This window comes from Chionomys nivalis, chromosome 8 (genome assembly GCF_950005125.1).
Source record: "Chionomys nivalis chromosome 8, mChiNiv1.1, whole genome shotgun sequence".
NCBI lineage: Eukaryota > Metazoa > Chordata > Mammalia > Rodentia > Cricetidae > Chionomys > Chionomys nivalis.
Window position 1 is genome coordinate 44,514,052 of NC_080093.1, and position 27,508 is coordinate 44,541,559.

Sequence of the window (27,508 nt, forward strand, 5' to 3'; positions counted from 1 at the left end):
ATTAATGCTGGAATTACAGGTGTAAATCACTCCTCTTGGCTCTGGAAGAATATTAACACTCTATCTTTTTCATTTCCATGGGCATGCTTATCACCGTACTATTGCAAATATTTAGGTACCATGACTGCGAACCAAGATATTGTGTGATGTGATTCTGCTTCATGATGGTAAGGTCAACGGTACTAGAAAATATCAACTTAAAGTTTTAGTCGTTATACTATAACCATTACATCACTCTCCTAAAAACATGTAATACTAGGATACAAAATGCTGAATAAAACATAGACAAATAGAAAGAACATGACAGTGTGTCATGTGCTGTTAGTCTCGGCAATATTCAATGGCCAATGATTATATTACAATGAATTCACACAAGTCTTCTTAAGACCAAATTTGAGCAGATGCCTGAAATATCAATATATATTTTATGAAGTGATCTGATTGGCTATACTGACCCAGGGCAAACCTCTGCATGTGACATAGAAGACTATGAGAGATTAGAGTCCCATCATCTCGTATATTGCTATTGATCCAATAAGATACTGCTATGGGTCATGACTTTTCAAGGTACCAGAAATCAAACCATCAGAATACCAAGGAACTGGCACTGAAGAAACCCTGTCTTCTTCACAATTTTTCTTCATAATTCAAACTCCAACTTTCATGTTTAACCAACGGTTATTAAGGGTCTAGTACTGATTTCCTTTGACAAAATCAAGCTGTTTCTAAATAGTCTTCCTGAAAGGTATAATAAAGCCAATATGTATTTTTATTTCTTTCAAACAGAGAGATTTGGTATGATCGTCCTTCCCTGATCAGTATCACAGAAAAATCAATGGTCACCATCTCGTCCTTATTACATTACATTACATCAAGATATCTATGAGGCAAGGTTGGTAGGCTCTGAGGTCAGGGATTCCATCAGGAATCTTCTCTAGAGGGGTAGCCTTATAATTTAACATTTTAGTTTTGCACAAGTTTCTCAACTTGATGTTACTCATATACCTACAGATAGAATAATTAAGAGATGGCCATTTTGTAACAAGGAAATTATGACCTTAGTGGTCTCAAAAATGATACATTTCCAAGGCATCAAATCAATTGTTGGTTTATATTGGCATGTTATCTGTTTCAAAGTCATCTTTATCCAAAGTGCCAAAGACTTTGTAGTGTTCCAGTAATGTGCACAAGACTTCTGATAACAGTAACTCTGACGTGGCAGTGTGTTGAAATCTTTTTATCTGTGACCTAGGCAGCAGACTATCTTTTTCTGCAACCTTTTCATAGCATCTTTGATTTCCTGGTTCCTCAGACTATATATCAACGGATTCAACATGGGAATCACCACAGTGTAGAAGACAGATGCAAATCTGTCCAAGCTGGAGGAGCCACCAGAGCTGGAACGCAAGTAAACAAAGATTCCAGAACTATAGAATAGGGAAACAGCTGTCAGGTGAGACGCACAGGTGTTGAATGCCTTAGACCTGCCCTTAGCTGAAGTGATCTTCATGACGGACAAGACAATAAAGCCATAGGATAGCATGATAGCTGAGGCATTGACTATTCCAAAAAACATTGTTAATATAACAAGCAGGACCTGCACAGAGAAGGTATTGCTGCAGGATAGATTTAAAAGCTGTGATATGTCACAGAAGAAATGTCTGATGACATTAGGTCCACAGAAGTGGAGCTGCAGCAAGGCACAAATCTGAGATAAAGAACCTGTGAGTCCTGCAATATAGGTCCCCATCACCATCTGAGCACACAGGGTGGGTGACATGACTGAAGAATAGAGCAGTGGGTTACAAATGGCAGCGTACCTGTCATAGGCCATGGCTGTCATGAGGCAAGATTCACTCAACGCCATAGTGGCAGAGAAGAAGAACTGAACTATGCACCCCACAAAGCTGATAGTTTGTTTTTCCTGGAAGAAGGTAGAAAGCATCTTGGGGGCTGTAGAAGTGACAAAGCAGAGGTCTATAAAGGACAGATTACTGAGGAAGAAATACATTGGTGTGTGGAGGTGGGCATCCAACCTTATTAAAGCAATGAGGGACAAGTTCCAGGTTAGAGTCAAAAGATAAATAACCAAGAATATGACAAAAAGCATTGTTGTAATTCTTGGGAAATCTGAGAATCCCAGGAGGATAAACTGGGTGATCTTGGTAACATTTCTTCCCCAGATCGCTACCGCGGTGCTCATGCTCCTAATATCAGAAGGGAATAAGACAACACATTTGTGACTCAGGTGAAATCAGAGAGTTATCTTTTTATTTATTTATTTTACATCTCCGATACAATTTCTGTTTTCCCTTCTACTCCCATTTCTTTCCCACATTTTCCCTCCACTCCCTCAAACACAATCCACTCTGTTCAGAAAAGGGAAGGCCTCCAATGGCAGAATTTAAAAGTTGAATAGCAACTTCTTAAAACAATGCCTAAGAAATGATATGAGCTACATACTCACAAACATGTACAAACACAATATCACACACACACACTGGCATATATTATACTGTCATGATTTATAATTCTGACACATTTTTGTGGAGCAGAAGTATATGTTCCTAGTAAAATTATAAAATTAGTTTTCCTGTGAAAGAGTCATGAGAACTCCAAAATAAATCTTAAGATTTCTTCTCCTGACATTGGTTTAAAATTCCCTTACTGGAATAATTATTTGCCCTACATAAAATAATTTCCACTTGTTTTCAAAATTTTGTTTAACTCAACATCCCCAAAGTGACCTGGATCAAACTGCCATGTTTTGTAATTCTGATACATTTTGATGGTCCAAAATCTTATGTTCCTAGTAAAGTTAAAAACTGATCTTCTTACAGAAGTGTAATATGAGAGACTTCAGAAGGAGGTAAATAGTGCCCACTCTTGATCCCAAAGGATGTCTCATTTGTGAGTATGCTTCTCTAGAATACTAGACAGTTGTGAGGTTTTTGTTGATTTGACAATTCACATCTGATTCTCCTTGCTCTGCATTAAACTACATCAGTGCCTTCAACACAATGGCCTTTAGCTCTTACTGTAAAGAGAAAACAGCAAAAGTCCTTGACTGAAAAGTCACTGAGATGCTGGAGTCAGCCATTCTTACAGAGGCTCAGCCTGCACTGCAGTGCACAGAGACTATCCATTAGATTCTGATTGCTATTACCACTGGTTGTCAGCAATAATGACCATGGGAGAGTGATGCTAAATCTAAAAGTCCCTGAGATGTCTTCAGCCCTATAGACAGTGAGACACAATGACTCCAGGCAACTGTAGAATCAGAGTCAGCATCCATGCAGATCAAACCTCCCAGGGACATTGACATCAACTGAAAAAAACCTTATTCAGAGACATTGAAATGAACTGAAAAACCTTATTATTTGGCCCTTGCTTGACTTTGAGTACACAGAACTAAGGAATAGACATGAAATGAAGGACTTTGACACACACAAAAAAAACTCAAAGCAGGTATTTCCTTCTGAAATATTCCAGAAATATTTTTGTTCTGACAATAAAATATTAGAGGTCTCTGTTTTATAAGAAATAACACATATCACCAATGTTCCTTGAATAAGCTGTTGTCCCTGAGAAGTGAGAGCCAGTGATAGCATCTATGAAAGATTTCAGAGTGATGAGCATGAGAAAGAGTTGGCACTTAGAAAAATGCAACTGTACTGTTAACATCCATGACTCACTATCCTCACAGCGACAGACATGCACCAAGAACAAATAGACATTTCAGACAGATATGGATTGAAAAGAAGTGTTAAATGACAAATTAATAATTTTAATTAATGTGGGATGAGCATCCCTTCATGGTCTCTGAGATATAATTCACTATAGGAAAATTATTAGAGGATCCACTATATGCTAATCCACTCTTGGGATAGAACATAACCTCGAAACATAAAGTATAAAGTAAAAACACAAAATTAAGTGGAAACCCTTGTTAAGAGAAAAATAATAGAAGCTCACTTGAAAAATATGATAATACTCACCAAATATACAAGGACAATAGACAACACCTTTTGCGTGAAAGATATCTTCTAAACCAGCAAGGAAGGGATAGCACAGCACTGATGAGTGCAAGGAATGCTCTCCTTATCTTGTATAACATCACCTTGTGTAGTTACTCTCATGTATTGGTTTATGTCTCTCTATCTTTGTCTTTTTTTCCTTCTTCTATTTCACATTCACATTCATATATAAATGCATAGGTGCACACACAGACATACACACCACAAAGAAACAAATAAATACCAGTTAAAAGCCAAACAAAAAAGTAAGAGTGCTGTGAATTTTATTCTCATTTTTATATTTATCTGTATCTCCCCAATTTTGTATATCTGCTATATTTTAATAAAAATTTAAGATTTATATCCATAATAGTAAAGGAAGAGAGAGAGAGAGAGAGAGAGAGAGAGAGAGAGACCATACCTTCACTTAATGGCTGCATAAAACGCTATCATGTTATTTTTGTTCTACCTCAGTAGTCCTGTGTATAAGTGGAGATGGTAAAATTGGCCATCTTCTAGCACTGCTCACGAGACTGAACGACATAAGGGGCTTGTACACAGAGCTCCGTTAACGTTAGCAATTATTGTTCCTGACATCACACACCTCCTTCTGAAAAGTTCTGTTAAAGGCATTTTTAACCATTAACATTTAACTTTATATATCATGATACATCAAGAACTTTTTGACAAAATTAGTGCCTACAAAATATTGCCTGAGCCAAGTTTCAAAATGGTATTGAGAAATAGTTATTAGAATTATTTCTACTCCTGTGTCATGTTATTTTCAGAACTCCCACTCAGTCAGATTGCAGATTCTCATTGCTGCGTTGGCTTTCTTCCACCAAGTACTATCTAGACAATAGTGCTGTCCACAAAGGATTGGAGATTTTCTCCTTGATGTTGTGTTCACTCACATTTGTATCCACCCACAAGTATAGGTGAATGAATTATCAGCTGTCCTACTTGACTTTGCATTTGAAACTCAAAATCTTACTTTTGCTTAATTTCCATTTGGTTTTATGAACGTGGCCATTTTTCTTAGAATTGTTTATTCTTAGAATAAACAATGTTTATTTCTCAGTTCATCCAAGTATAATTAAGTCTAATGAAAACATTTTGAAACTATTAGCCCTTAGAGATAACATTCTTAAACATCAATTTAATTTGTCAAGTCTATAAAATGATTGAAATATTGTCACTATCTCATTGCATACTGGTGATATAGACAGGCACACTTAGGTATAATCTATGTAACCCTCTATTCCCAGTAAAGACTGAAAAATTATAGGCCATTATTCTTTCTCTTAATATCTTTTCTAGACTAAGTTATTTAGTGTTGTAACAGAAGAAAAACAAACATACTCAATCTTTTTTATTAGTGTTCTGTATGCGTTCTGCATCTCCCAAGACAGTTTAAAATAGAAAATCTATTAAAGATTGAACTGGATAAACACAGCTTATCAATTCTAATCTAATAAGCACATGGCCAGTTTAATAAAATGTTCTGGGAAAAATAAGTTAAATACATGTTGCTAAGTGAAAAAAAAATATGAGTAAAAGAATCTGAAGTAAACAGATAGAAGAGCACTATCTGTGTCTGGAATGGGCATCTCCAATAGGGCATCTCCCATAACTTCACTGATAAAACTAGTGTCTCAGGGACCACCAAAGGTGATGCTGGAAAACTATTTACGGATTGTGAACTGTCCCGGGGAATCAGGCATGAGTAGTCTGTCATATCGTAAGACTTGGTTTGGTTTGTCTCTTACAACTAGAAGTCATGAGCCAAAACTGTGCATCTGGATAGAATATAATTCCAATCATTTCAAAGATGTAACACCTGTAAGCAAAAGTGTAGCAAAAAGAGTTCCAGGGAAGACAGAAAGTTGAGGTATTTGGACAAGCATGCTTGGCTCTTAGGAAATCTGAAACTCAGCAGTTCTGTTTTTAATCCAAATCTCCATCTCATGCCTTTAAAATTAGTTAAGCTTTATAAATAATCTCATTTGACCATAGCCACCCTCGATATCTCCATTGTTATAAGTAGAATATGGAAAGTAGCAGAATTTAAGGTACATACTTAAGAATTCAACAACCACATCATACCCAAGACGCATACCTGATATTTTAAACATATGATATATTCTTTTCTCTGAACAGCATATATTTGGGTAAGTACAAAAGAAAACTGGAGAAAATATACAGGGTATGGAAGTTAGGTGAATGGCTTGGGAAGAGTGGGAAAGTTTAATCCCCATAAAGCTTATTAGATTGTGAGTCCTCCTATAAAAATGACAGACCTCAAGATAAGAGACTCTAACTGCAAGTTTTACCCTCTGACCTTCACCAAGACTAGAAGAAGTCAGAATTCCTGCCAAATGTTGACACTGTCAATATTCCAAATAATTTTCCAGGAAGGTCACTCGTATATTCTTAATGAATGGTTTTGGCCATTGACCTGGCTGTCTTACTGGTAAGACAGTGAGAGAGCAGTACTGGGGAATCCTCTTAAATGTGCTGTTGAGAGCCAAGGTGGAAGGGAAAAGCCAATTATAGAACATACTACAGACTCTTACTCTCTGGCATCATGGTTGTCATGGAAATTTTTCTAATAATTACAGGCCCAGTTTTCCATGGCATCAATTCTTAACTTCCTTTGTGATCTATTATGATGCTAGTTTGTAACTACTGACCTTGGGGTCATTTGGACTGCAAAACACAGAGGGATCTTCTAGTCCCCAGATCTTAATTTCTACAAGACAAACTTTAGTTTAGAGATGTCAAGGGACTTTCCCAAGATAGCACAACCAGTTGATGACATAGCTTGATATTGATAAATATAAATGCATACAATATAGAAAGCACCCTTACTTTATATAGATATTAACACATTTTCTCAAATATCTGTTGTGAATCAATCAATACAGCAGCTCTACCAGACATGCTGCATATCCAATGCATAAGTGAGGAAGCCAAGGAAATAAGTTATCTACTAATTAATGGCAAGAAACTGATATTCCAGAAAAGAGAATGTCCTATCTGGAACACAACCTTGGGTGTTGGTATCATAAAGTAAAATTTGCATTGAGGACTAACAGGATGCTCATTCAATGAGGGTGCTTGTATCAAGCTTACGACCTAAGCTTTTGGGAGCACATGGTAAAAAGAAAGAACTCACTTCCAATGTTAGCCCTCTGTCTTAAACAGAATCAAACTCACCCACATGTGCACGCGTGCACGCGCGCACACACACACACTATGCCATCGAGGATGAGGGACAGAAAGATGGTAAAAAGCCAGATGATTGGAATGACTGTTATAAAGCACTGTTGTCTGGAAATCTGGACATGACAGCACCACTGCACTTTTGAACTCAAAAGATCAACTACTCAAATTACAGCATCGATGGAGGGCCCACAGGAGAACACCACTAGCTAAAGAGTTTTGGTAGATGAAGGCAGTTTGGGTAACAAAACTCAGTTTCCTTCAAGGAAATGTCTCCTGAGAAGTTGCCTACACTTGGCCCTACAACAATACTTACATAAATATCACTGAACAGACACAGTAGAGAATACAAAGAGAGAATGAAGGGAGGCAGATGCCATGGGGTAAATGTGAGAGAAATTAGAGCCAGTGGTTGGTATTGTCAGAATTTATTGTAAACACTGTGAAACTCTCAAATAATAAATATGTAGGGGCATATGAAAAATGTGGAAGGAGGAAATAGAAGGAAAAAATTGTGTAATTACATTACCATCTCGAAAACAAAAATAATGAGTCTCTGAAGATGCCATGGAAATATAATGACATAGTTGCTAACCATTTTGTCCAAATCTAAGCAGGATGGTAAACCACTGCCCATTGTTCTTTATACATCATGGTCCTGTTTTAAACCAGAGATGTAAAACCTCAAACTTATGTCTGACTTGAGATTACTTGCCAGAAATGACAACTCAATTTGCATAATTATCTGTATCTTCTCCTAACTCTGTGAGTACACTGAATATTTTGGAGTATTCAGAAATTTTGGGGGGGAATATATAAATAAAAATGTCAGATAGAAAAGGAGCTAACAACAGACCAAATAAATGATTTCATCCCATCTACCTTTCTGAACCAATGACTTTATTACAATAATTTACAAAAGCATATGTAACTCTTGAGGAATAGCATCAACAATGATTCTCCTTCTTCATCATATTGGACTAACACACAAATGCCTTCCTGGGGAATTCCAGTCAACCATGAACACCCTATATACTCCAGAAAAAAAAACAACTGCATGTAAAATTGTATGAAACTGGGTGGAAAGAGACTGGCAACAATGATCACAGATAACATCTTGTGATGCCCTGTTTCAAGATGGAAGTTTGCTTGCATGTTTTGATTGTCTGTTGGTTTCTTCGTTAGCTTATGGCATAGTATCTTCTGAGACTTAGGGTGGGACAGAACTGTGTAGCCCAGGTTTGTGTAAGGCCTGTGGAAATCCTCCTGCTTTTTTTTTTAAATTAATTGTTCTCTTATATATTACATCCTGACTCTTGTTTTCCTCTCCCTCCATGCTTCCCTCTGCACCCCATCTTTCCTTCTCCACAATATACACTCCCCCTCTGTTTCTCTACAGAAAAGAGCAGTCCTCCCAGGGATATCAGGCAAACACAGCATAATAACTTCACTTAAGAATGGGCATATACCCTCATATCAATGCTACACACACACATACACACACATTTTATATAAAAACATGCAGTGATTCGACTGACTATCAATGCAGGACAAACATCTGGGTGTGATATAGATGACTAAGGGAGATAATTAGGATCCTATCATCTCATACATTGCTTGCTATTGGGCCATAAGATAGCGCTATAGGTCATGACTTTTTTGTGTGTGTGTGTTTGTATCCATTTATTTATTGTTCTTCTAATAACAGTTTCTCCTCTTGTAAACATTCGAATGATTTTAAAAAGTAATTAAATAATAATACCACAGGCCAATTTTAGCAAATGTAGTATATTTACCTGCTTATATTTTTATTATTATTTCATTTATGGGATCTGTATTGGTAGAACATATTTGATTGTTTTTATGAGCAGAGACATTGGTTCTCATGGTCAGATATACATTCTTGCATCCATTAAAATAAAGAAATAAAATCCCATTTTGTATCTGCTTGTATACTGCCTGCCCAGGTCCAACCTCTATCACAATAATGTCTGGAGATCAATAGGAAGAAAGGAACTAGAACAATAGTGTTAGTCACCACATCTTTTCCTAGCGTACATTGTGTAGCATATAATGGACCTGGAAAATATTGATTGACCAAATAAGTGAATGAATAAATGAATACACATATATAAACATCATTTTTGCCTACGTTAATGTTGTTTCACTTAGCTTCTCCTAAGATTTGCGCTTGTTTTCCTCCTGTGAGGAAATAATGAAAAAAGATGAAAACCTTTTAGTCTGAAGAGAAGCACTAGCAATCTGGGGACAGCAAGAGAGGGTTAAATTGGAAGAATTCAAGTAGGTCATGACTTTTCAAGGTGGCAGCAATCAAAGCATCAGAATACCAAGGAACTGGCACTAATGAAACCCTGTCTTTCTCACCATTTCTCTCCATGATTCAAACTCGCACCTTTGTGTGTGCCCTAAAGTTTATTAAGTGGCTACAGTGATTTTCTTTAACAAAATCAAGCTGTTTCTGATTAGTCTTCCTAAAAGGCACAATAAACCCAAAATGTGACTTTATATCATTTAATCAGGAATTTTAGGTCTGGTCACCCTTACCTGATAAATGTCGCAGAATAATCAATGACTATGGCCTGGTCCTTGTTATACTACATTGTGATACTAATGAAACAAAATGAGTAAACACTAGGGGTCAGGGTCTCAATGAGGAATCTTCTCTAGAGTAATAGCCTTGTAATCAAACAGTTTTCAGCCTTGCACAAGTCTCAACTTGATACTACTCAATGCCTATAGATAGAAAAATTAAAGATGAGACAATGGCCTTTTGTAACAAGAACATTATGACCGAACTGGTCCTAAATATGATGCTCTTCCATTGCATCAAATCAATTGTTGGTTGGTATTAGTATGTTGTCTGTTTCAAAGATGTCTTATCCAAAAATCCATAGACTTTGGAGTGTTCCAGTAAGGTGCACATGATTGAAGATAACAATAACTCTAAAGTGGTATTGTGTTGAAATCTTATCTTTAGCCTTGACTAAAGATTGTCTTTTTCTGCAACCTCTTCATAGCATCTTTGATTTCCTGGTTCCTCAAACTGTATATCAAAGGATTCAACATGGGAATCACCACAGTGTAGAAGACAGATGCAAATCTGTCAAAACTGGAGGAGCCACCAGAGCTGGAACTCAAGTAGACAAAGATACCAGAACTATAGAATAGGGAAACAGCTGTCAGGTGAGAAACACAGGTGTTGAATGCCTTGGACCTGCCCTTAGCTGAAGTGATCTTCAGTATGGATGAGACGATATAGCCATAGGATATCATGATGGCGGAGGCGTTTGTAAGCCCAAAAAACATTGTCAATATGACAAGCAGAACCTGTGCAAAGAAAGTGTCAGTACAGGATAGATTTAACAGCTGGGGCATGTCACAGAAGAAATGTCTGATGACATTAGGTCCACAGAAGTGGAGCTGCAGCAAGACACATATCTGTGATAAAGAACTTATGAGCCCTGCTGTGTAGCTTCCCATCACCATGAAAGCACATAGAGATGGTGACATGATTGATGAATAGAGCAGCGGGTTACAAATGGCAGCATACCTGTCATAGGCCATGGCTGTCATGAGGCAAGATTCGCTCAGTCCCATAGTGGAGAAGACAAAGTATTGAACTATGCAACCTACAAAACTGATCGTTTGCTTTTCTTGGAAGAAGTTGGAAAGCAATTTAGGGACTGTGGAGGTGATATAGCAGAGGTCTATAAAGGACAGATTACTGAGGAAAAAATACATGGGTGTGTGGAGGTGGGAATCCATCCTTATTAAAATAACAAGGGACAGGTTCCAGGTCAGTGCTGTAATGTAAAGTGTGAGGAATATTACAAAGAGCAGGACTGTGATTTGGGGGAAATCTGAGAATCCCAGGAGGATGAACTGAGTGATCTCAGTAATATTTCTTTCCCCAATCATTACCTCTGTGCTCCTGTTCCTAAAAGAAGGAAATAAGACATGTATTGAGGACTCAAATGATATTACAACATTATCTTAGAGACGGTTTCATAAGCATTCCATAAAAAAACTGTTTTTATCCTTGAGAAGAGAGAGTAAGTCAGTGACTGCACCTATGAAAGAATTCGGTGAGATGAGCATGAGAAAGAGTTGGCACTTAGAGAAACACAACTGTACTGTTAACTTCCATGGCTCATTATCCTCACAGCTACAGACATGCACCAAGAACAAATAGACATTTCAGACAGAAATGGGTTGATAAGGGGTTCCCAATTGCAATGTTTATAATTTAAATTACTGTGGAATGAGTATGCTTTCATGGTCTCTGAGATCTGATTCAATATAGGGAAATTGTTAGAGGATCAGTTATACATTGAAACACTCTTGGGATGTGTAACATTGAAACTTCAAGTATAAAGTAAGAACATGAAAACAAGTAGAAACCCTTGCTATGAGAAAAAGAATAAAAATTCAATAGAAATATATGTTAATACTCACAAAATATACAAAAACAGTAGGCAAGACCTTTTGTGTGAAAGATAGCTTTTAAACCACCAAGAAATGGACACCACAACACTGATGAGTGCAAGGAATGCTCTCCTTCTCTTGTATACATTTGTCTTGTATACATTTGTCTTGTATAGTTACTCTTACGAACTGACTTATGGATCTCTCTCTTTCTATAGCACATCCAAATTCATAGATAAATGCATAAGCACACATATGTGCAAACAATACAGACATGAAAGTAAACATGTAAACATACACATTGTGAATTATTTCCAAAGAAACACATATAAAAAAACACAAACACAAAAATAAGTGAGATGTGATTTTTAGTTTCTTTTCTTTTTCACATTTATCTGTATTTCCCCAATTTTGCATATCTGCGATATTTTCATAACAATTTAAGATTTGTATTTTAATAACAGAGGGAAAAAGAGAGAAAGAGAGAGGTCATGATATTCACTTTCTGGCGGCATATCCCTTCATCATGCTAACACTGTGCTGCCTCAGTCGTCTCATATATAAATGAAGATGATGAAACGGACCATCCTCTAGCACTGCTCAAGGGACTGAATGACATAAGGGGCTTACGTGCAGAGCTCCGTTAATGTTAGCAATTATTCTTTCTGCCATCACCTCCCTCTAAAATGCAGGCAATGGCAGAACAAAGATGATATATCAAGGTCTTTTTGACAAATTTAGTTCCTTAAAAAAAATGGTCTGAGCCAGGATTCAATAAAGGTGTTGAGAAACAGTTATTAGAATGTCTACTTCTGCCTAATATTTTCAAATGCCCACTCACTCATATTGCAGATTCTCATTGCTGTATTTGTTTTCCTCCACCACAAGCTATCTAGATGACAGTGCTGTTGATGAAGGACTGGAGGAGACTTTCTCCTTAGTGTTAAGTATTGCATTCACTCACATTTGCATCTACCCACAAGTACAAGTGAATGTATTATCAAGTGGTCCTACTCAATTTTGCATTTGAAACTCAAAATCTTACTTTTGCTTAATTTTCATTATGGCTTAAGCTTAGTCATCTTTCTGTTTATTCATAGAATAAGGAATGTTGTTTCTCAGTTCATCCAAGTTGAGTTAAGCTTAATGAAAACATTTGGAAATTATGAACTCCCATGGATAACATTCTTAAATATCAATTTAATTGGTCAATTCAATTAAATGATCGAAATGTTTCTCTGTCTTATTGCATTCTTGGTATATAGGCAGGCACACTTAGGTATATTCTATGTAACCCAATAATCCCAGCAAAGATTGAAAAATTAAGACCATTATTACTTCTCTTAAACATCTTTTCTAGACTAAATTATTTAATGTTGTAACAGAGAAAAAACAAATGTACTCACTCTTTTTAGTGTCTGTATATGTTCAGCATCTTCCAAGACAGTTTAAAATAGAAAAACTGTTAAAGATTTAACTGGATAAACACATCTTATCAATTCTGATCTAATAAGAACATGACCATTATAATAAAATGTGTTGGGAACAATAAGTTAAATACATGTTGCCGAGTAAGGAAAAATGTGATTAAAGAAACTTAAATGGACAGTTAGGCCAACACTAGCAGTGTCTGGAGTGAGTGTCTCTGATAACTGCATTGCTACATCTAGTGTCTCTGGGACCACCAGAGATGACGCTGGAGAACCATTTGAAGATTTTAACTGTCTGGGGAATTGTGCATGAGTAATCGGTCATATCACAAGACTTGGTTTGTTTCTACCACTATAAGTCATGAACCAAAGCTGTGCATCTGTGTAGAATATAATCTCAATTATTTCAAATATATAACCCTGGTAATCAAAAATGCAGCATCAGTGAAAAGAGTTGCAGAGAAGACAGAAAGCTGAGATATGTGGACAAGCATGCTTTGCTCTTAGGAAATCTGAAACTCGGTCCATTCCTATGTTTTTTCTTTATTCATATCTCGATATCTGGCTTTTAAGCTCAGTTTGACTTTAAAGATAATCTCATGTAGCCCTAGCTACCGTCATTATCTCCAATATTATAAGTGGAAAAAGGAAAGTAACAGAATTTAAGGTACATACTTAAGTCAACAACCACCTCTCATCCCAGACCCATGCCTGATATTTTTAACATAGCATATATTCTTTTCCCTGAACAGCATATAATTTGGGTAAGTAAAAGGGAAACTGAGGGAAAATATACAGGATGTTTAAGGTAGGAGATCACTGGAGGAAGAGTAAGAAAATCCCCATAAATCTTCTTAGATAGTGAGTCCTCCTGCAAAAATGATGGACTCTCAAGATAGCTGATTCTAACTTCAAGTCTTACCCTCTGACCTTCACCCAGACTAAAGGAAGACAGAATCTTGCCAAATGGTGAAACTGCCAATATGCCAATAATTTTCCAGGAGGGAAACTAGTGTATTCCTAACAAATATTTTTAGCCATTGACCTGATTGTCTAGTGGTGAGATAGGGAGAGAGCAACACTGGGGAATCCTCTTAAATGTGCTGTTGAGAGCCAAAGTGGAAGGGAAAAGCCAATTATAAAACATGCTACAGACACTTGCTCTCCAGCATCATGGTTGTCATGGAGATTTTTCTAATAATTACCAGGCCCAGTTTGCCATTTGCATCACTTCTTAACTTCCCCTGTGATCCTATTATGTTAACAGATTGTAACTTTACTGACCTTGGAGGCATTTGATCTCTAAAGGACACAGGGAACTTCCAGTCCCAAGATCTTAATTTCTAGAAGACAAAGTTAAGTTCAGAGATGGTAAAGGAGTCTCCCAAGACAGCACAATTAGCTAATAACATAGTTTGATATTGATAAATATATGCATACAATATAGAAAGCACTTTATTTTATATAGGTATGCACACATGGTTTTTCTTTTCAGATATCTGTTGTGAATCAATACAGCAGCTCTAATAGACATGCAGCCAACACGTATTGAAGAACTCAAGGCAGTAAGTTATCTTCCAACTCATGACAAGAAACTGAAATGTAGGACAGAAAATGTCCTATCTTGATCACAACCTAGGGTGTTGGTATCATAAAGTAATAGAAATTTGTGTTGAGAACTGGCAAGATTCTCATTCAGTGTGAGTGCTTGTATCAAGCTTATGACTTGAGCTTTTGGAAACACACGGTAGGAAGGAAGAACTCTTTCTCAAAATTAGGCATCTGTCCAGCACGCACATAAATATACACCATACACACACAGAGAGACACACACAGAGAGACACACACAAACATCATTGAGAAAATAGGGACAGAAAAACTAAAAATCCGTAGGATAGAAAGGATATTTTAAAGCAGTTTTCAGACATGACAATACCATTGCACTTAGGAACTCATAGTAGCTATGGTTACCTGCACAGATCAAACTACACAAATTACAGCCAACATTGGGAGCCCCAAAGGAGCCCACCATTAGTAGAAGAACTTTGGTTTGTAAAAGCTGCTAAAATAGCAAAACTCCATATCCTTATATCCTTCAAAGAAGTGTGCCTGAGAGGTTGCCCACACTTGGCTCTACAACAATTCTCACATAATTATCACTGAATGGACTCAGAGAACAATACAAAAAGAGAATGGAGGGAGGCAGATTCTATGTGGAATGTCTGAAAGAGATTAGAGGTGGAGCTAGTGGCTGATATGATCAAATTTTATTTTAAATGTTGTGAAACTCAAATAATGACTAAAGAAGGGCATATAAGAAACTCTGGAAGGAGGAAATGAAAGGAAGAAATTATATAATTATACCCTCAAAAATAAAAATATCTAGTGAATTTCTGAAGATAACATGGAAATATAATGACACAGTTACTAACCATTTTGTCCAAATCTAAACAGGATGGTAAACCACTGCCCTTTGTTGTCTATAAACCATGGTCCTGTTTTAAACCAGAAACATAGAATCACAAACTTATGTCTGACTTGAGATTACTGGCCAGAAATGACAACTCAGTATATATATATATATATATATATATATATATATATATATATATTCTCTCCAGCTCCTTTACATTCCCTGGAAATTGCAAGAATTCTCTTAAGAATATATAAATAAAAATAACACACAGAAAAAGAACTAGCAACAAACCAAAGGAAAGATTCCATCCAAGTCCAACTTCTTGAACCAATGACTTTATTACAAAATGGTATAATTTTGTATAAAAAAATTATACCAAAGTATAAGTAACTCTGGAGCAGCAAGAAAAACAATGATTCCACTTCTCCAGCAAATTTGACTAATAAGCAGCTGCCTTCCTGGGGTGTTCCAGTCACTAATCATCCATGCACATTCTAAATACTCCAGAAAAAAACTAACCACACATAGTGTTAAATGAAATCTAAAATGGCTGAAAGACAGACAAGGAAATGTTCAACATCTTTAGTCATCAGAGAAATGCAAATCAAAACAACTCCATCTTACACCTGCAAAAATGGCCATGATCAAAATCACTGATGACAACTTATGCTGGAGAGTTTGTGGGGAAAAGAAAACACTTGTGCATTGCTGGTGGAAATGCAAACTGGTACAGCCCCTTTGGATGTCAGTGTGGTGACTCATCAGAAAATTAGAAACAACCTTCCTCAAGACCCAGTAATACCACTTTTGAGTATATTTCCAAAGGATGCTCAATCATGCCACAAAGACATGTGCTCAGCTATGTTCATAGCAGCATTGTTTGTTATAGCCAGAACCTGGAAACAACATAAATGTCCCTTGACTGAAGAATGGATAAGAAAAATGTGGTACATTTACACAATGGAGTACTATACAACAGAAAAAAATGACACCTTGAATTTTGCAGGAAAATGGATGGAGCTAGTAAACATCATTTTGAGTTAGGCTCAGACACAGAAAGACAATTATTACATGTACTCACTCATAGTGGGTTTTTTTTTTTTTTTTTTGGTTTTTCCAGACAGGATTTCTCTGTAATTTTGATGCCTGTCCCAGAACTATCTCTTGTAGACCAGGCTGGCCTCGAACTCCCAGAGATCCGCCTGCCTCTGCTTCCCGAGTGCTGGGATTAAAGGCGTGCACCACCACCGCCCGGCTTCTCGTGGGTTTTTAAACATAAATCAAAGAAAACCAGCCCACAAATTACAATCCCAGAGAACCTAGACAACAATGTGGACTCTAAGAGAGACATACATAGATCTAGTCTACATGATAATAAGAAAAAGGCAAGATCTCGTGAGTAAATTGGAAGCATGGGGACCTTGGGGGAGGGTTGAAGTGGGAAAACTCAGTAAAAAACAAAAAAGAAAAAGAAATTGAGAGAAAATGGGGACTAGTGACTATAATCTCACATTAAGGGTCTTGTGATGCTGTGTTTCAAGATGGAAGTTTGCTTGCATGCTTTGATTGTTTATTTGTTAACTTGGCTGTGGCATAGTCTCCTGCTGTAGTCCAAGCTAGGAGGGATGTAGCCCAGGTAGGCTTAAAGCCTGCCTTACTTTTTCTATTTATTGTACTCTTGTATATTACATCCATTTGTCCCAATCACCCCCACAAACTCCCTTTTCCACCAGATCCACCCCTCCTCCACTTCTCTTCAGAAAAGAGAAGGCAACCCGGGGAATTCAATCAAACATGGCATAAGTTACTGTAAGACTGGGCACATTCCTATAACTCTAAGTTTTTCAGGGTCCAGAACAGTCCTGCAGTCACATTTAAAATAATCATTCAGAGCCTCAATATCCATTATAATTGTTTGGTCAGTGGTACTAACTTATTATTGGCTAGCTCTTAACATTTAAACTAACCCATTTCTATTAGTCTACATTTTACCACAAGGTTCAAAATTTGTTACCTCACATCCTGCTTTGCAAATGAAGAAGTTTGTCAAAACAGATGGAGCAGTCCTTCAAATTTCCTACCAGACATTCAACGCCTGTAGGTTGAAGATGGATACACCAAATTTATAGAAGAATTTTAGGTGACTGGTCAGGCAGCCAGATATCTTTGTCATTTATACAATTTTAGAAGATGCATACAGTGTACTTTCTGTTTACACAGGTAGTATTATATTCTTCTGGGGTCTTCGATGGAGTTGAGACTAGATAGTTACAATTATAGATTTCCATACTTATGGTAGAAGATATAAGTTATAAAAGTTGATACTCACAAAGATAAAATAGATGATAAATTGTTTGCTTTAATTTTGCCAAGTACAAATAGAATAAATATTATAACTGTAATTCTTGTTTGATACCTATTTTGTTATATGTAATTTTGCAATGTTAAAATTAAACCTTCCTTTGTAATTAGGCAGAAAAGGAGAAGTGATATGTGATGTCCTTCTGTACTTTATGAATATGTGTTGCTGAGTAAAGCTGTTTGGGCCTATGGCAGGGAAGAATAGAATTAGGAGGAAAATCTAGACAGAGATACAAGTAAAGAACGGCAGGGTGTGGGGAGATGCCAGTGAGCTGCCAGGACAAGATATACTAGTGAACAGCTAGCACCACAAAGACAGGAGGTGTTACACAGATTATTAGAATGGGTTAACTTATATGTAAGAACTATCATGTAATAAGCGTGAGATATCATCCAAGAAATAACAAATATTGAGTAGGGTTTCCCTCTGTATGTTGTGAATATCATTGGTTAATAAAGAAACTGCTTTGGGCCTATAGCAGACAGAGCTACTTGAGAACAGTGTTCCGCAGGAAAAACTAAACTGAATGCTGGGAGAAAGGAGGCAGAGTCAAGAAGAAGCCAAGTAGCCCCATCAGAGACAGAAGCCAGAGCTTTAGCCAGTAAGCCACAGCCACATGGTGATACACAGATTACTAGATGTGGGTTAAATTAAGATGTAAGAGTTAGCCTGGGACTGAATAAGCATGGGTTGAAACTGGACTCTCTGAGCATGGCGGACAATGAAGGCTGATGAGAGGCCAAGGACAATGGCATTAGGTTTCGATCCTAATACATGAACTGGCTTTGTGGGAGCTTAGCCTGTTTAGACGCTCACCTTCCTGGACGTAGATAGAAGACCTTCGTCTTCCCGCAGGGCAGGGAATTTGGACTGCTCTTCAATATCGAGAGGGAGGGGGAATGGTGTGGGGGGAGGAGTAGAGGAGTGGGGATAGGGGGAGGGGAGTGGGGGGAGGGGGCAATATTTGGGAGGAGGGGAGGGAAATGGGAAACGGGGAGCAGGTGGAAATTTTAATTAAAAAAGAATAAAAATAAAAATTAAAAAAAAAGAAATTAGAGCTAATGGTCCAAGCAGTGATTTAATTAATACAGTTTCTGTGTGATTATTTCAGGACTGAGCAGCCGGGAACCAACAAGTGGCTTCCCTACTATAAATATTAAGGCTCAAAATAATTATTTTATAAGCAGATATGGAGTTCAGTGGGCAGGAGAGGAAACCAGACAAGCAGGATGAGAAAGGACAGAAAAAAAGCCTTCTGACCACACATACCCTCACAACAAGGCTACAGAGGCAATCTATTAGAGTAAAGGGTCCAAAAATCAAGTAAAAGAGTGAGAGACAGGCACCATTCCTGCAGTTAAGAATCGCCAAGAACAACAGCCTATAGGATTATAACATATATGCAGAGGACCTATATCAGACACATATAGGGTCCCTGATTGCTGCTGTAGTTTCTGAGAGCCCCAGTGAACTCATCTAGCTGATTCTGTGGGCAGTGTTCTTTTCTCCCTACCTTATTAATGTTGGGGTTATAGGTTTAAAGCACTCATCTTTGCTCTGGAAGAATATTAACATTCTATTGCTTTTATTTCCATGGACATGTTTATCACTGTACTATTGCAAATATTTATTTCCCATGACTGTGGACCAAGGTACTGTGTAAGGCATCATGATGGTGAAGGTAAACAGTTCTCCTGCAATACTGGGAACTATCAGTTTAAATCATTAGGTATTATACTATGACCATTACATGACTGTTAAAAACACACCATGAAGGGACCCAAAACTCCTGAACATACATAGACAATAAGTATGTGTCAGTATGTTATGTGTTTTTAATCTCATCAAATTAGAATGTCCAATGCTGACCAAGGTTTTCTGTCCCACCTGGTTCCCTCAGTTGTTAGGTCCCAAAGAAATCACACAGAGGTCTACATTAATCATAAAATGATTGGTACGTTAGTTTAGGATTCTTATTAACTCTTATACCTTATATTAGCCCATTATTCTTGTCTATGCTAGCCACGTGGCTTGGTACATTTTTTAGCAAGGCACATCTACTGCCTTGAGCTCAGAAAAGACTGATTCATTAATCACACATTTATTGGAAGTTATGGCCATCATGGGTATACCTGCACAAAGACAGACAATGGTCCAGCATATGTATCTAAGAAAATGAAATGCTTTTTTGCTTATTATAATATAAAGCATATTACAGGTATACCAAATAGTCCTACAGGTCAGGCATTATAGAAAGGTCAAATCATACTATAAAGGATATGTTGAACACACAGAAAGTGATGGAAGATACCCCCAGAAATAGATTGCAAAATGCTTTATTAACTTTGAATTTTCTTAATGCTAATGAGAAAGGAACAACAGCAACAGAGAGGCATTAAATAATGGAAAAACCTTCTGACTTGAATCAACCAGTATATTTCAAGGATGTGTTGATCTCACAATGGAAACTAGGAGATGTACTCCATTAGGGAAGGGGTTTTGCTCTTGTTTCCATAGGAGAAGAAAAATTATGGATATCATCAAAATTAATAAAGATTTGCTTTGAAAAGGAGAAACCTATTGAAACAGAGAAATGACAGCTTATCCACAATGGTGACAATCATACAGGTGGTAAGGAAAGCCATATAGGGTTGGGTCAGGGTTCTGCTCTTATCTTTGCAGGAAAATACACATCATCAAAAATTCAAGAGACCCTGGATGTTTGAATGCTGACAGAAGAAAAAATAACAGGTCACTAAGGTGCATCTAAAAAAAATATGGCTTATTAATCCAGGTATTGGTTACACTTACATTTGCGCACACACACATTAATATATATTAATATATTCAGCTTGTTTTGGAGTGACGATGGCTCTCTACCTCCCTAAATCCAAGTGTGTTGTTAAAAGGAACAGTTAGAGTTTCTGTCTCATATGGAGTTGAAGAATAGTTACAGTATTTCCTTAGTTATGATAAAAGATAAAGTAGATAGAAATATTGTAACTATAATTCTTCTTGATAACTGTTTGTTATGTGTAATTTTATTATGTTAAAGTTAAAACCTGCCTATTTATTTAAAAAGAAAAGGGGAAATGGTTTGGGAAGTCAATGGTGCCCAAAATGTGGTTGACTGCATTCACATAAAGCCTGAAAGAGCTTGGGAAGTAATTCTAGACAAAAAAGAATAGAGTTAAGCACAGCTTAATGATAGCAGCATTTTCCCAGGTGAGCTCTGTTTGCTAGAGGCAAGCACTCTCATTTAAGAGAGGCTTTCCTGACTCAGCTTGAACTATAAAACCTTGTACCTCTTTTAAGAGGTCCTGCCACAAAACACTTAAATGGTGTTGATGAAAAGCTGACCACATGCTTTTTTGGTTTTCAGATGTAGCAGGAAAAAAGTCATGCTATTTTAAAATGTTGGCATTCTGGGCTGTCTTGCCAGGGCAAACTCTGACTCTTTCAGGCAGGCGGTCTGACTATGAAGCATTTAAATGTGGTTTGTGAGCAAACTGCTGGAGCTAGCTTGCTTACAGGGACCTTGAAATGCTGTAGAGTTGTAGCAATAAACATGGCTCTGGCCAGTACCTCTGCCATGAAGCTGGAATCTCAGAAAGCTAAGAAATGGGCTGGATCTAGTCGTTAAATCCGCAGCTTTAATCCTCTCTATATTGCTTAGCAAATTAAAAACTCATATGGTCAGAAAAAGAGAGATATACAGTAAAGAGAGATTCAAAGATGAAAAATACCTCTAAATGTTTTACAGTGTGTTACAATATATGCAGACGTGGGAGAGTAAAGAAAAAGGTTAAAGTCCTTAGAAAGAAAGAAAGAAAGAAAGAAAGAAAGAAAGAAAGAAAGAAAGAAAGAAAGAAAGAAAGAAAGAATAGTTGGGTATGGTGGTACACACCTTTTAATCCTACACTTGAGAGACAGAGGCAGGCAGACCTTTATGAGTTCAAGGTGTGGTAGCACACACGTTAATTCTAAACTTGGGAAGACAGAGGTAGACAGATCTCTGTGAATTCAAGGTGTGGTGGCACATGCCTTTTACCCCAGCACCTGGAAGGCAGATACAGGCAGATCCCTGTGAATTCAAGGACAACCTGATAACAGAGGGAGTTCCAGGACAGTCAAAGATACACAGAGAACCTGTCTCATAAAGCCAAAAATTAAAAGTAAAAATAAAAAAAATAGAGGTTAAAATAAAGCCATGTAAAGATGAAAAATACAAAGAGAATCTGAATAATGTATGTTATTATGTTCTCTTTGAATTGTTTGAATACTGAGGAAGGATCAACAGCTCCTAAAACATATTTGCTTATAAATGCTGCTGAGTTAATCCAAGATAGGTATTTTGAAAATAACTTGACTTTAAAATTGAAGCCAAAAGATATATTACTTTGGGTTCACCTTCTTATTTAGCTTTTCTAGGATCATGAATTATAGGCTCAATGTCCTTTATTTATGGCTAGAATCTACTTATGAGTGAGTACATACCATATTCATCTTTTTGGGTCTGGGTTATCTCACTCAGTAAAGTATTTTCTATTTCCATCCATTTTCATGCAAAATTCAAGATGTCGTTTTTTTATCACTGAGTAAAACTCTAAAGTGTATATGTGCCACACTTTCTTTATCCATTCTTCTATTGAAAGGCAACTAGGTTGTTTCCAGATTCTGGCTATTACAAATAGTGCTGCTATGAACATAGTTGAACAAATGTTTTTGTAGTATGATTGGGCATCTCTTGGGTATATTCCCAAGAGTGGAATTGCTGGATCCTGAGGTAGGTTGACTCCCAGTTTCCTGAGAACCCACCACACTGATTTCCAAAGTGGTTGCACAAGTTTGCATTCCCACCAACAATGGATGAATGTTCCCCTTACTCCACATCCTCTCCACCATAGGCTATCATTGGTGTTTTTGATTTAGCTATTCTGACAGGTGTAAGATGGTATCTCAGAGTTGTTTTGATTTGCATTTCCCTGATCACTAAGGAGGTTGAGCATGACCTTAAGTATCTTTTGGCCATTTGAATTTCTTCTGTTGAGAATTCTCTGTTCAGTCCAGTACCCCATTTCTATTTGGGTTAATTAGAGTTTTAATGTCTAGTTTCTTTAGTTATCCTCCTGGACATTGGAAGTGGACAATCTTGCCAGGCAAAAGTTTGGAACATAGGGGTAGGGTGGGGAAAAGGAAGATGGGGAAAGAGAAGGGAGAAGTGGAGGATGGGGAGAGCTTGGGGAAATGGGATGGTTGGGATGGAGGAAGGGTGGATGTGGGAGTAGGGAAGTAGATATCTTAATTAAGGGAGCCATTTTAGGGTTGGAAGAGACTTGACTCTATATGGCTTCACAAGTGTTCAAGGAGATGTCCTTAGCTTCTTCTTTGGGCATCAGAGGAGAGGGTGCCTGAACTGACCTTATCCTATAGCCACACTGATGAATATCTTGCATATCACCTTAGAACCTTCATCTGGCGATGGATCGAGATAGAGATAGAGACCCACATTGGAGCACTGGACTGAGCTCCCAAGGTCCAAATGAGGAGTAGAATGAGGGAGAACATGAGCAGGGAAGTCAGGATGGCGAGGGGTGCATCCACCCACTGAGACGGTGGGACTGATCTAACGGGAGCTCACCAAAACAAGTTGGACTAGGACTGATCAAACCAGACTCTCTGAATGTGGCTGAGGGTGGAGGCTGAATGAGAAGCCAAGGACAATGGCACTGGGTTTTGATTCTACTGCATGGATGGGCTTTGTGGGAGCCTAGTCTGTTTGGATGTTCTCCTTCCTGAACCTGAGGGGAGCAGGGAGGACCTTGGACTTCCCATAGGGTAAGGAACCCTGACTACTCCTTGGACTGGAGAGGGAGGGGGGAGGGGAATGGGGGAGGGGAAGAAAGTGGGAGGAGGTTGAAATTTTTAATAAAAACATATAAAAAATAATAAAAAAGATATATTACTTTGGAGAAGAGGTTTTCCTTTGTTTCCACAGAAAGTGAGAGGCTATGGACTTATTCTGAGTTAGGAAAAATCCAGTTTAGTCAAGGAAGACCACCTGAGAAATCCCCAGTAGGAACAGATGGCCCAGATGTCAGAGTTCTACATCCAGAACAGATTCAAGACTGATGCCTGAGATGATCAAGCCTCACAGGATACTCCAGTCAGGACTTGATCATAATTCTAAATTTTCCTTAGGTCCCCATAAGATTATCAGCAAACCCAACCAGCAGAAAGTATCCTGGAAAACTACACCCACATTTCCAAAAAAATGGACTATAGATATTTTCCTTTCTTTAGGATTGTATGGCTAATGGTCAGGAGAAAAGCTAAACAAAGAATATTAGATTCAGAGTTCTTGTTAAGTAAAACAAAAAAAAAAGGGAAAGTGGTATGGGACAATTGTATTTTATCAATTATATTTTAAATAAACACTGATTGGTGAGTAGCCAGGCAGGAAATATAGGCAGGACAACAAGACAGGAAGTAGAGGTGAGCCAAGGAGAACAGGAAAATTCTTGGAAGGAGGAAGCCCATTCCTCTGCAGTCGTTGCCCAGCCACAGAAGAAGCAAGATGTGACTGCCTCCCTGAAAAGGATACTGAGCCGTGTAGCTAACACAAACAAGAATAATAGGCTAACATAAGTTATAAGAGTTAATAAGAAGCCTGAGCTAATGGGCCAATCAGTTTATAACTAATGTAGACCTCTATGTGATTTTTTTTTTGGCGGGGGGGTCTTAATGAGTGTGGGAACCAGACAGGACAGAAAAATCAGTCAACAGTCCAATGACTATATTGCAGTAAATTCACACAAGTTTGGAAGACCAAATTTGGGCAGATGTTTAAAATATCAATATATATTTATGTAGTAGTCTCATTCACTATTTTAACCAAGAGCAATCTTATGGATGTGATATAGAAGTTTAAGAGAGATTAGAGTATTATATATGCATATATATAAATAGATATTGTTACAAAAGATATTGCTATAGTTTAATAGTTATGGCTTCTAAAGGTCCTAGTAACAAAACTATCAGATTATCAAAGAATTGGTACTGAAAAAACACTGTCTTTTTCACCATTTTTCTTAATGATTCAAACTCCCAACTTTGTGCTTGACCTAAAGTTTAATAAACAGCTAGTAGTGATTTCTTTGACAACAAGAATTTCCAATCAATATTCATAAAACGTACATTAAAGACAAAATGTGGCTTTATTTCATTCAAACAGGAATTATATATAGTATGATCACCCTCACCTCATAAGTATAAGAGCAAATGCAATGATAGTGGTCTGATCCTTATTACACTACATCAAGATATTTATGAGACAAGGTTGGTAGATTCTGGGGTATGGAACTCCATCAGGAATCTTCTCTAGAGTAATAGCCTTGTAATCAAACAGTTTTCAGCCTTACACAAGTTCTCAACTTGACACTACTCAAACGCCTATAGATAGAATAATTAAAGATGAGATCATGGCCTTTTGTAACAAAAACATTATGACCAAACTAGTCCTAAATATGATGTGGTTTCACTGCATCAAATCAATTGTTGGTTTGTATTAGTATGTTGTATGCTTCAAAGATGTCTTATCCAAAGTTCCAAAGACTTTGGAGTGTTCTAGAGATTTTGGAGTGTTCCAGTAATGTGCGTGAGAGCAGATAACAATAACTCTGATGTGGTATTAGGTTGAAATCTTCTTATCTTTGGCCTTGACTAAAGATTGTCTTTTTCTGCAACCTCTTCATAGCATCTTTGATTTCCTGGTTCCTCAGACTATATATCAAAGGATTCAACATGGGAATCACCACAGTGTAGAAGACAGATGCAAATCTGTCAAAACTGGAGGAGCCACCAGAGCTGGAACTCAAGTAGACAAAGATACCAGAACTATAGAATAGGGAAACAGCTGTCAGGTGAGAAGCACAGGTGTTAAATGCCTTAGACCTGCCTTTAGCTGAAGTGATTTTCAGTATGGACGAGACGATATAGCCATAGGATATCATGATGGGTAAGGCATTTGTAAGCCCAAAAAACATTGTCCATATGAGAAGCAGAATGTGTGCAAAGAAAGTGTCAGTACAGGATAGATTTAACAGCTGGGGCATGTCACAGAAGAAATGTCTAATGACATTAGGTCCACAGAAGTGGAGCTGCAGCAAGACACATATCTGCGATAAAGAACTTATGAGCCCTGCTGTGTAGCTTCCCATCACCATGCGAGCACAGAGGGGTGGTGACATGACTGAAGAATAGAGCAGCGGGTTACAAATGGCAGCATACCTGTCATAGGCCATGACTGTCATGAGGCAAGATTCACTTAACCCCATAGTGGAAACGAGAAAGTATTGAACTAAGCAACCCACAAAACTGATTGTTTGCTTTTCCTGGAAGAAGTTGGAAAGCAATTTAGGGACTGTGGAGGTGATATAGCAGAGGTCTATAAAGGACAGATTACTGAGGAAAAAATACATGGGTGTGTGGAGGTGGGAATCCATTCTTATTAAAATAACAAGGGACAGGTTCCAGGTCAGTGCTGTAATGTAAAGTGTGAGGAATATTACAAAGAGCAGGGCTGTGATTTGGGGGAAATCTGAGAATCCCAGGAGGATGAACTGAGTGATCTCGGTAATATTTCTTTCCCCAATCATTACCTCTGTGCTCCTGTTCCTAAAAGAAGAAAGGAAATAAGACAATGTATTGAGGACTCAAATGATATTACAACATTATCTTAGAGACATTTTCATAAATATTCCATTAAAAAAACTGTTTTTGTCCTTGAGAAGAGAGAGGAAGTCAGTGACTGCACCTATGAAAGAATTTGGTGAGATGAGCATGAGAAAGAGTTGGCCCTTAGAGAAACACAACTGTACTGTTAACATCCATGGCTCATTATCCTCACAGCTACAGACATGCACCAAGAACAAATAGACATTTCAGACAGAAATGAGTTGATAAGGGGTTCCCAATGGCAAAGTTTATAATTTTAATTACTGTGAGCCACCATGTGGTTGCTGGGAATTGAACTCAGGACCTTTGGAAGAGCAGGCAATGCTCTTAAACGCTGAGCCATCTCTCCAGCTCTAATTTTAATTACTGTGGAATGAGCATGCTTTCATGGTCTCTGAGATCTGATTCAATATAGGGAAATTGTTAAAGGATCAGTTATACATTGAAACACTCTTGGGATGTGTAACATTGAAACTTCAAATATAAAGTAAGAACATGAAAACAAGTGGAAACCCTTGCTATGAGAAAAAGAATAAAAATTCAATAGAAATATATGTTAATACTCACAAAATATACAAAAACAGTAGGCAACACCTTTTGTGTGAGAGATATCTTCTATACCAAGAAATGAACACCACAATACTGATGAGAAACAGAAATGCTCCTCTATTTTGAATACATTTGCCTTATATAGTTACTCTTATGAATGTGACCTATGGCTCTCTGTCTTTGTCTCCTTTCTCTCTCTCCCTCATCCACATTCATAAATAAATGCATAGGCACACATATGTGCAAACTCACACGGACATAAAATAAACATGCAAACATACGTGGTGTGATTCATTTCCAAAGAAACACATTAAAAACAATTAAAACC

At 37.5% G+C, this 27,508-nt stretch overlaps 3 protein-coding genes across 3 annotated transcripts; all 3 read right to left on the minus strand.

Annotated features, from left to right (window-relative positions):
- Positions 1-1,237: 1,237 nt before the first annotated feature.
- On the minus strand, positions 1,238-2,203 carry LOC130879839 (olfactory receptor 5AN1-like). The gene has a single exon (XM_057778678.1). It carries the CDS (start codon positions 2,201-2,203, stop codon positions 1,238-1,240), a length of 966 nt encoding a protein of 321 aa, XP_057634661.1.
- An 8,032-nt stretch (positions 2,204-10,235) lies between these two features.
- On the minus strand, positions 10,236-11,180 carry LOC130879840 (olfactory receptor 5AN1-like). Its single transcript, XM_057778679.1, has one exon. It carries the CDS (start codon positions 11,178-11,180, stop codon positions 10,236-10,238), a length of 945 nt encoding a protein of 314 aa, XP_057634662.1.
- A 14,421-nt stretch (positions 11,181-25,601) lies between these two features.
- Positions 25,602-26,552, minus strand: LOC130879841 (olfactory receptor 5AN1-like). Its single transcript, XM_057778680.1, has one exon. It carries the CDS (start codon positions 26,550-26,552, stop codon positions 25,602-25,604), a length of 951 nt encoding a protein of 316 aa, XP_057634663.1.
- Between the last annotated feature and the right edge of the window lie 956 nt (positions 26,553-27,508).